An 11,232-nucleotide genomic window follows, 5' to 3' on the forward strand; every position below is an offset into this window, starting at 1 on the left:
ATACAGGATCAGTTTGCCAGCGTGCGTGTGTTCGGAGAGGAGAGCGGCAGATTATAAATTCACCGTACTCTGCAACATGATGATGAATCAGTTTATGGACGCCATCTTGTAATACTCTTAGTTCACCAGCAGATGGCGCCTGTGCTACTTGTAAACCCAGGCAGTAAAGTGTATGTGAAGTTGTTAATCTGTCTAAAGAGCTAATTTCTTTCATTTATGTTCATTGAACTCGAATATTTCTGCCAAATAACTTACTCTAATAATTGTCAGACGCTTATGATCTGACGAGGCTTAAATTTCTAGCTCCGTCCTCCTGATAGTTTAGAACTGAAGAAGGTGAAACCACTGAAACAAAAAACTTCAAGACGATTTCTTGGTGTGCACACTGTTCATTTATTGGGATGAAGTTTAAACACAGCTTGAGCAAACAGGAGCATCTTAATATATAATTTTCAGGTCACAGAAAATACATTTTCACATGAACAATGAGGACTTTAAATTTCTGAAGCGAAGCACATTCATATAAAATCCATTAATTCTAAAATCTGATAATACAGCATTGAAAAAACACAACAGAAGCAAAATACATGATAATCACAATTCACACATTTCTTCATTAAGTATTCACCATGACGACCGTGTTTTACAGAGGACGTCCCACCTACCAGGAGCTAGGGTGTAAGATTTAAAGGTCACATAGTCTCCTCCTCTTCAACCAGTTTAAAAAATTCTCAGAACTTCCAAAAACATGTGTGAAGTTTCTTGTTCTAAATCCACTCTGATCCTGTATTTGATCATGTCTATAAACCCCTCTATTTCAGCCCTGCTCAGAACAGACTGTTTCTGTGTCTGTACCTTTAAATATGTAAATGAGCTGTGCCTGACCACGCCCTGTCTCTAGAAGGTGCTTGGGTGTACTTGGTCTTTCTCGCTCCATGTCCTATTGTTTACGGTGAGAAGGCAGACTCAGAGGGCAGAACAAACACCTAGCTGTGGGAGTGTCACCCACCTGGGGGAGGGGCTACTGCCCTTTGTGATGTCATGAAGGGAACTCCGTCCTGAATTAGTAAGTCATTCCCAACTCTCTCGCTCTCTCTCTCTCCCCTGTTTCTAACTCTATTTACTGTCCTATCTCTAAATAAACGCATAAAAGCCCAAAAATAAAAATAATTAAGAAAATATATATATATATTTTTTTTTAACCAGGAAAAAGTCTCATTGAGATTAAAAATCTCTTTTACAAGAGCATCCTGACCAAGACAGGCAGCAGCACAATTACAGGATTTCAGACATAAAACACTTAACAACAATGAACATAAATACAGGAATCACAAAAAGGACCAGTTCACCAGAGTCTGTCATAAGTCATGAGCAACAAAGCGATCAAAAAGGACAATACGAGTTAGTTAAAACATCTATACTTAGATATTTCTGCCTCCAGATCATTAAGTAGACCTTTAAAAACATTCAAGGAAACCAGCTCCCGAAGATTTAAAGTATCTTGCAACCGATTCCAAGAAGAGGGAGCAGCATACTTGAACGCCTTTTTTCCTAATTCCGTACGGGCTTTAGGGACGGTAAGAAGGTGAAGATGGTAACTTCCATTACTTTATATGTAGCTCTGTAGGTAGGATGGAAGCAGACCGAGAATACCCTTATAAATAAAAATGCCAGTGATTTAGTCTACGTGCAGACAAGGCAGTCCAACCAACCCGAGCATACAAGGAGCAGTGGTGAGTAAGGGCTTTTAGATTGGTGATAACCCTCAGTGCCCCATGGTAGACAGTATCCAACGCATGTAGGCTTTGCCAGGATGCGTGCACGTAAAGAGCATCGCCATAGTCTAGCACTGACATAAAAGTGGCAGCAACAAGTGTTTTTTTGGCCTTAAATGAAAAGCAAGACTTAATTCTAAAATAAAATCCTAATTTTAACTTGAGTTTTTTTTAACCTATTGTTGAATGTGAGGCTTAAAAGAGAAAATAATAAAAGTAAACCTTCCTTTAATTTATTTCAAATAGTTTTGTATGGCAAGAAATTTGTTTTTAGTTAGTTTTTATCCTTATTTTTTGGACGCCCTGGCAGAATTGGCCCCCTCCTGTTTTTCATTCTTCTCCAGGATTCTGTTGCTCTTTATTACCACGTGTGAAAGCAAAACGCCTTTGTAGAAATGTTTTTTTTTTTTTTTTTTGCTTTGACAAAATTGTACCCCCTAAATTTGCCTCCCTATCTTTACTGCCTTGGCTCTTGCAGATTTCTGAGAAACTCCTCTATTTCTCTGCACATTATGCCTCTGTATTTAGTCTTCTCCAGGATTCTGATGCTGTTCTCACGGTTGAAGGATATTTCTGGTATTGCTGCTGCCTTCATGTGATACTGTATCGACCTGTGGGAGTCATTTAGATTAAAGTATAAATGATTTGCATATATGTTGTAAAGCATCTGTTTGTCTGAAGGTTCTGCAGGTTCATTTTTGAGCAGTTTCTGAAATATCTGCTCAGCTTTGGCCTTGCTGTGATGTGACTTTGCATAGATAGTTGCGAGGTCTGTTTCCTTTTTGAGTGAAGCGTGAGGGTAAAGAGAGAGCAGCTCCTCGTGGAGAGCGATTGCTCTGTCCATCGTGCTTTGTTCTGGATCAGGGTAATTTCTGCTTTTATAAACTATCTTCGATCTGTAGCAGAACGCAACTAATCTTTTCAGATAACGCACATCTGGATGTTCTTTCAGAACTTTCTCTGCCAAATCAACGGCCTCATCAACTGATATGTATTTTATGTAAAGGTTTAGTAAGGCCCACATGCCACTGCCACTGCAGCACAGAGTGCTCACATTTCCAGCCAACTCACGGACTTCATCTCGAATGTTTTCTCCTTCATCAGCACGTTGGTCAAGGTAGAGCACAGCGAGGTACAAGTTCTCTGGATCCCGTTCCTTGGCTTGTCTCATTTTCTCCAAGAGGTCAGGGTCCAGCCTTGTGTCACTGAAGTTTTGGGCGTTCTTTAACCATATGACATAGCTGGTGTTCCAATCCACCATGTCCGGCTGCATCCTGGCAGCTTTCTCGTAGTAATCAACAACCAGCTTCTTATCCTCTCTCAAAAACATCAGGGTCCAGGCCTTTTCAGCGTAGATCTCTGGATGGAGGTCGTCCTGGGTTGGAGATGGGTATTTTTCCATCAGGGCCTCAACCTTTGACAGGTAAGCCTGACTCTCCTCTAGATCTCCCAGGTGGTGGTGCAGCCAGGCCAGGTTCCCGTAGTTCACCACTAACCAAGGACCCTCATCTGCGCTTCTCAGCTTGCTGAGGGTCTCTGCAGCCTTCTGGAACAAACTGTTAGCCTCTTCATTTAACCCCAGCTTATACTGAATGAACCCCCACAGGTTGTAATTGTGGCCCAGTTTTCTATTTCCCTCCTCTGTGCTGAAGTCCTCCATCTTGTGCGTGAGGCGTAACAGTTTTGGCTTGCTGTGGTCCAGGTCCCAGGTGAAGTGGCACTGCAGGGACTCCAGTGTGGTTTGACTCTGAGCAGCACTGATGGAGAATACAAAAACAAACATTTAAACACATCAGCAGCTAATTTGGATATTCTTTGAAGTGTGCTATGCAAGCAGGTCTATATCTTACAACTTATCAATAATGACACACACCATCCCAGCCTGTTCATCCTGCTGACATCTAGCAGCGCACATGTATGTTCTGATTCTTGATGACTCTATTTATGTTTGTAGTTTCTCCTCTACTCTTCAAATCCGATGTACACAGCAACGGAGGAGCCTCGTTTGTCAACCTGAGCTGTCAATCATGCCTTTATTCCCCTTTTTGTATCGTCAGCTAACTAAGTAAACTTCTCAGATAAATGAAAAACACAATAAACTCTTTGACATCACTGCATGGGCTCAGGAACAGTTTCCAGGAGACATCACATCTCTGGATTCACAAAAGTTAGATTAAACTTTTGTTTTCGTCTTTTATTACCGCTGTCGCACGGTAAGTGATGGTTCTTTTAACCAATCAGTGGACGGCAGTGTGTCTAGATCCTACCTTATCGGTACGTATGGTACCCCAACAGAAGGGTACCAAAAAAGTAGGATGTTACAGATCCGTTATTTGGTACCGTTCCCAACTTCTGACAGTTGAAAAGACAACAATTGATGATGGTGGAAATAGAGCAATAAACTGCCCTACCTGTAATCGTGACTCGTCACCTTGCAGTGAAAATATTTGGAGCGTAAAATAAGACCAAGGAGAGCCTGGCTAAATCCTTTGGGGGGACAGGCCTACTGCAGAGTGGTATTAATGACCCTGTCCCAACTTTTTTTTAATGTGTTACTAGCATAAAATATTAAATGGTCATAGTTTTCCAAAAAACATTAAATGTCTCAGCTTCAACAGTTGACATGTTGTCTTTGTGCTATTTTTAATTAATTAGTCTTTATCTTTACATTTTACACAACATTCCAACTTCTATTGAACGTGTGGGGTTCTTTGTTGTTAACATGTACTTCTTCTTAAAATGTATTCTTCCTTTATAAAGTAATTTACGTATATATACTTGATGTTTTTATTGCCTGAAGGACCAGCAATTGAAAAGTTAATGTGCAACCTGATTGTGTGCAATTAAATTTATGAACCTTGAACCTTCCTACTGCTGCAGCTGATACCTTACTTCCTTATACCTTTAGTATGTTTTTATTAAACAGCAGAGTATTTAAATTCCATGGTAATCCTTATTTTACTGAAGGTAAATATATAATTATAATTCCACCTCTTAAAAAATAAACAAAAAAACAATTAGTCATAATATTGATTCCTTAAAAGGAAACACAAATTAAAATCAATTTTTTTTTTAAAGTTTATTTTGGGGCTTTTTGTGCCTTTTAATGGAGAGATAGGACAGTGGATAGAATTAGAAATCAGAGAGAGAGAGAGAGAGTGGGGAACGACATGCGGGAAAGGGTCCACAGTGCGGGATCGAACCTGGGCCGCCCGCTTAGAGGACTATAGCCTCCATACATGGGGGGGCGCGCACTAACCACTGTGCCACCAGCGCCCCTAAAATAAAAATTTTGACCCCAGACAAACAAAATGTCACAAAAGCCTCAAAGTGAGAAAAGTAAACATATGAAACACTAAAATAATGAAGCTAAAGGGGAAGAAAAAGACTAAAAGGAAAGGGTTTGGAATTAATAAATTAGAAACATGTAAACATTTGTATGTAAGTCAGATACTCACCTCATCTTTCTGCTGTTTCTTCCTCTCTGTCGTTTTCTTAAGATGATTTAGTTGAGCAGATGTTTCCTCTTGATGTTGCTCTCTGGTTACAGTCGCTCCAGCTTCAGCTCTCTAGTGTGGATGACGTGATGTGCAGTAGCAGCTTTAAATGTCCATGATAGAGGCGTGACACTTTGGAAGTCGTAAATCCACCTTTCTTTATCAGCAGGCTGTTATCTGACTGTCCTTTCTTGAGAATAGAAACTTAAGTCCTCAGTTTCCCTGCAATTTATTCAAGGAGGAAAAAGTTCCTCCTCAAAGAATTGATGTATTGCTGTAATCACTTTTTTGCTAGATTCCCTAGTAGTGCTGTAGTCAAGACCACACAAACCGAGACCAGAGTGCTCCGAGTTCAAGACAAGACTAAGACATTTAGGGGTCTAGACCAATGAAGACCAAGACCAAGGCAGGGCGAGACTGAGCCAAGACCTAGACCAAGGTGGGGCTAGACCGAGACAAGACCAAGACCATAAACATCACTACGAAATCATCATCTTATGTTGAGGGGGCGTGTGACTCACTTAGACCGTAACACCGGGAAAGTTGTGGACGTAACCGAGGGATAAAAATCAACCTTCAAATGAATTGAAGTTATTTAATCTTTTAGAAAGAGGCACTTTCCTTCTAATCACAGTAATGATGTGGAAAAACTCAGTGGTAGTCTTGACAGGTCTTGATTGAAAATCTGGAGTCCACCCAGTGTCATGATTTGGTCTTGTTTGGTTTTGTGTTTTGGCGTTTGGGTTTCCATGTTTTGATTTCTCCTGTTCTTCCCTAGTGTTGCTGGTTTTTCCCCTTGTGTGTTTCCTAGTTTGGTCTTCAGTGTTTCCTGTGTTATTTTGTCATTTCAAATCCTTGTGTCCCTCTCTGTTCTGGTGTGTCTTGATGTTTAACAGTGTCTTCAGTGTTTCATGTATTTGTCATAGTTGTCCTCAGTGTTTCTTGTCCTGCCTCTGTGTGTTTCCCTCCAGTGTTGATTGCCCTCATTGTCTTTTCCTGTGTCGTTAGTCTCACCTTTGTCTGATTACCCTTTGTCTATTTAGTCTCTGTGTTTCTTGCCCTCTGTGTCAGGTTGTTGTTGTATGTCGTTTGTCGGTGGTGTTTGTAGTTATGTCAGATGTTACTTTTCCTTGTGCTCCCAGTGATTCCTCGTGGCTACCTTTATTACATTTCGACTTTTCAAGAAAGAAAGTTTTTGTTTAAATAAATATTTTTAATTTTTCATTCTCCACTTGGGTCCAGTTCCTGATTTTCCACACCCGTTCATGACACCCAGTCTGATACCTGAGACAAGACCAAGTAGAAATGCTTTAAATACTCTTAGTTTACCAGCAGATAGCGCCTGTGCTACTTGTAAACCCAGGCAGTAAAGTGTATGTGAAGTTGTTAATCTGTCTAAAGAGCTAATTTCTTCCAGTTATGTTTGTTGAACTCGAACATTTCTGCCAAATTACTTGCTCTAATTAAAAGGAATACATTATGTTAGAAAAGAGTGTTAGTTTTCTATGTAATCTTTGTGCTGGATGTGAACATTGTTATTCATGTCATGTTTGTGACCCTGTACAAGCCAGCTCTCTCAGAACGCTCCGTTTTGGTGTGTGTGTCTCTTTAAATGCAATAACCCCCCCCCATTGGCTCTTTAATAATATGTTCCCTTCACAATTTTAAAAATCGCTTTGTGTGATAGGCTTTAGCAGAATTAGGACACTTATGATCTGACGAGGCTTACATTTCTAGCTCCGTCCTCCCGATAGTTTAGAACTGAAGAAGATGAAACCACTGAAACAAACAACTTCAAGACGATTTCTTGGTGTGCACATTGTTCATTTAGTGGTATAAAGCTTAAACACAGCTTGAGCAAACAGGAGCATCTTAATATATAATTTTCAGGTCACACAGCAAATACATTTTCACATGAACAATGAGGACTTTAAATATCCAAAGTGAAGCACATTCATATAAAATCCATTAATTCTAAAAACTGAAAATACAGCATTGAAAAAACACAACAGAAGCAAAATACATAATAATCAAAATTCACACATTTCTTCATTAAGTATTCACCATGACAACTTTGTATTTACAAAGGACGTCACACCTAACAGGAGCTAGGGTGTAAGGTCACATATCCTCCTCTTCTTCAACCAGTTTAAATAAGTCTCAGAGCGCCTCAAAACATGTGTGAAGTTTCTTGTTCTAAATCCACTCTGATCCTGTATTTGATCATGTCTATAAACCCCTCTATTTCAGCCCTGCTCAGAACAGGCTGTTTCTGTGTCTGTAGCTTTAAATATGTAAATGAGCTGTGTCTGACCACGCCCCCTCTCTGGAAGGGCTTGGGTGTACTCCAGTCTTTCTCGCTCCATGTCCTATTGTTTACGGTGAGAAGGCAGACTGAGAGGGCAGAACAAACACCCAGCTGTGGGAGTGTCACCCACCTGGGGGAGGGGCTACTGCCCTTTGTGATGTCATGAAGGGACCTCCGTCCTGAATTAGTAAGTCGTTCCCAACTCTCTCTCTGTCTTTCTCTCTCCTCTGTTTCTAACTCTATCCACTGTCCTATCTCTAAATAAATGAATAAAAGCCCAAAAATAAAAATAACTAATAAAATAATAAAATTAAACCTTCCTTTATTTTATTTTAAGTAGTTTTGAATGGCAAGAAATTCGTTTTTAGTTAGTTTTTATCCTTATTTTTTGGACGCCCTGGCAGAATTGGCCCCCTCCTGTTTTTCATTCTTCTTCAGGATTCTGTTGCTCTTTATTACCACGTGAAAGCAATACGCCTTCATAGAAATTAGATGTTTTCTTTTGCTTGGACTAAATTGTTCCCCATAAATTTGCCTCCCTATCTTTACTGCCTCGGCTCTTGCAGGTTTCTGAGAAACTCCTCAATTTCTCTGTCTTAAATAAAATGTATTATTATTATTTTACCCCAGACAAACAAAAAGTCACAAAAGCCTCAAAGTGAGAAAAGTAAACTTATGAAACACTAAAATAATGAAGCTAAAGGGGAAGAAAAAGACGAATAGGAAAGGGTTTGGAATTAATAAATTAGAAACATGTAAACATTCGTATGCAAGTCAGATACTCACCTCATCTTTCTACTGTTTCTTCCTCTCAGTCGTTTTCTGAAGATGACTTAGTCGAGCAGATGTTTCCTCTTGATGTTGCTCTCTGGTTACAGTCGCTCCAGGTTCAGCTCTCTAGTGTGGATGACGTGATGTGCAGTAGCAGCAGCTTTAAATGTCCGAGATAGAGGCGTGACACTTTCCTTATCAGCAGGATGTTATGTGACTTTCCTTTCCTGAAATAGTAAGTCCTTCCCAACTCTCTCCCTCTCTCTCCCCTGTTTCTAACTCTATCCACTGTCCTATCTCTAAATAAATGAATGAAAGCCCAAAAATAAAAATAGCTAATAAAATAATAAAAGTAAACCTTCCTTTAATTTATTTCAAATAGTTTTGAATGGCAAGAAATTCGTTTTTAGTTAGTTTTTATCCTTATTTTTTGGACGCCCTGGCAGAATTGCCCCCCTCCTGTTTTTCATTCTTCTTCAGGATTCTGTTGCTCTTTATTACCACGTGAAAGCAAAACACCTTCGTAGAAATTAGTTGTTGTTTTTTTGCTTGTACTAAATTGTTCCCCCTAAATTTGCCTCCCTATCTTTACTGCCTTGGCTCTTGCAGGTTTCTGAGAAACTCCTCAATTTCTCTGTCTTTATTCTTCTCCAGGGTTCTGATGCTTTTCTTACGGAAGGAAGATTTTTCAGGTATTGCTGCTGTCTTCATGTGATACTGTGTCGACCTGTGGTAGGCTTTTCGATCATAGGCTAAGTAATTTGCATATATGTTGTAAAGCATCTGTTTGTCTTCAGGTTCTGCAGGTTCATTTTTGAGCAGTTTCTGAAATATCTGCTCAGCTTTGGCCTTGCTGTGATGTGACTTTGCATAGATAGTTGCGAGGTCTATTTCCCTTTTGAGTGAAGAGTGAGGGTAAAGAGAGAGCAGCTCCTCGTGGAGAGCGATTGCTGTGTCCACCATGCTTTGTTCTGGATCAGGGTAATCTCTCCTTTTATAAATGATCCTCCATCTGTAGCAGAGTGCAACAAATTTCTTCAGATAACGCACATCTGGATGTTCTTTCAGAACTTTCTCTGCCAAATCAACGGCCTCATCAACAGATATGTGTTCTATGTGAAGGTTTAGTAAGGCCCACATGCCACTGTTACTGCAGTACAGAGTGCTCACATTTCCAGCCAACTCACGGACTTCATCTCGAATGTTTTCTCCTTCATCAGCACGTTGGTCAAGGTAGAGCGCAGCGAGGTACAAGTTCTCTGGATCCCGTTCCTTGGCTTGTCTCATTTTCTCCAAGAGGTCAGGGTCCAGCCTTGGGTCACTGAAGTTTTGGGCCTTCTTTAACCATATGACATAGCTGGTGTTCCAATCCACCATGTCCGGCTGCATCCTGGCAGCTTTCTCGTAGAAATCAACAACCAGAATCATGTCCTCTCCGAAGAACATCAGGGTCCAGGCCTTTTCAGCGTAGATCTCTGGATGGAGGTCGTCCTGGGATGGAGATGGGTATTTTTCCATCAGGGCATCAACCTTTGACAGGTAAGCCTGACTCTCCTCTAGATCTTCCAGGTGGTGGTGCAGCCAGGCCAGGTTCCCGTAGTTCACCACTAACCAAGGACCCTCATCTGCTACTCTCAGCTTGTTGAGGGTCTCTGCAGCCTTCTGAAACAAGTTCCTCGCCTCTTCATTTAACCCCAGTTTATACTGAATGAACCCCCACAGGTTGTAAATGTGGCCCAGCCATCTATTTCCCTTCTCTTTGCTGAAGTCCTCCATCTTGTGCGTGAGACGTAAAAGTTTCGGCCTGCTGCGGTCCAGGTCCCAGGTGAAGTGGCACTGCAGGGACTCCAGTGTGGTTTGACTCTGAGCAGCACTGATGGAGAATACAAAAACAAACATTTAAACACATCAGCAGCTAGTTTTGACTCTTGTGTTCTTATTTGTTATGTCTCGTCTCGCAGTGTCTCCTCTACTCTTCTAAACTGTCAATCACTTTTATTACCCTATTATATAGTCAGACAATCAAGTAAACTTCTCAGATAAATAAAAAACAGACTAAATTATTTGGTGGACATCACTGCATGGGCTCAGGAACACTTCCAGGAGACATAGTCTGTGAACACGTTAGCTGAAACTCTACCATGTGTAGGGTTGCCACCTTCCAAGCAGAAAAACAAGGGACACCCCGCAGCGGGGTGCAACTCAGTAGGGGCCTCACTGGTTGATTGATTCAAAACGGGACGCAATATCAAAGTGTAAAATACGGGACGATTCCGTATTTTACGGGACGGGTGGCAAACCTAACCATGTGTCATGATTTGGTTTTGTATTTGAGTTTCCCTGTTTTATCCCAGTGTTGCTTGTTTCCCTTGTGTGTTAATGTTCCCTAGTGTTGCTGGTTTTTCCCTTACTTTCCCCTCCTAGTTTTGTCTTCAGTGTTTTCTGTTTTATTTTGTCATTTATTATCCTCGTGTATCTCTGTGTTCTAGTGTGTTTTGTTAGATTCTTGAGTTCTGTGTGTCTTTAGTGTTTCATGATTTAGTTTGTAGTTGTCCTCAGTGTTTCTTGTATTCCTGCCTCTGTGTGTTTCCCAGTGTGTTTGCCCTGATTGTCTTCACCTGTGTCGTTAGTCTCACCTGTGTCTGATTACCCCATGTCTATTTAGTCTCTGTGTTTCTTCCCTTCTGTGGCCGTTCGTTGTATGTGTTTGTTGGTGCGTATGATATGTCTGTGTCCCGGTGGCTCCCTGTTTTTGAGCCCTGTGTTTTTGTTGAACTTGTTGAAGTAAGTTTTTGTTTGGCTTTTTGTTAAAATAAATAGTTTAGTAAATTCTGCACCTGGGTCCACACCTCCTTGTTTTCCAATTGTGACACCATGCAAA

The 11,232-nt window shown here is 40.7% G+C and overlaps 1 protein-coding gene across 1 annotated transcript; it reads right to left on the reverse strand.

The window, feature by feature from the left end:
- Positions 1 to 369: 369 nt before the first annotated feature.
- On the reverse strand, positions 370 to 11,006 carry LOC136177008 (uncharacterized). The gene is made up of 3 exons (XM_065956273.1): positions 11,002 to 11,006; positions 8,944 to 10,224; positions 370 to 3,553 (listed from the first exon to the last, which is right to left on the reverse strand). The coding sequence occupies exons 1-3, from the start codon at positions 11,004 to 11,006 to the stop codon at positions 2,233 to 2,235; spliced, it is 2,607 nt and encodes an 868-aa protein (XP_065812345.1). The 3' UTR covers positions 370 to 2,232.
- Between the last annotated feature and the right edge of the window lie 226 nt (positions 11,007 to 11,232).

Source organism: Labrus bergylta, chromosome 6 (assembly GCF_963930695.1).
Source record: "Labrus bergylta chromosome 6, fLabBer1.1, whole genome shotgun sequence".
Taxonomy (NCBI): domain Eukaryota; kingdom Metazoa; phylum Chordata; class Actinopteri; order Labriformes; family Labridae; genus Labrus; species Labrus bergylta.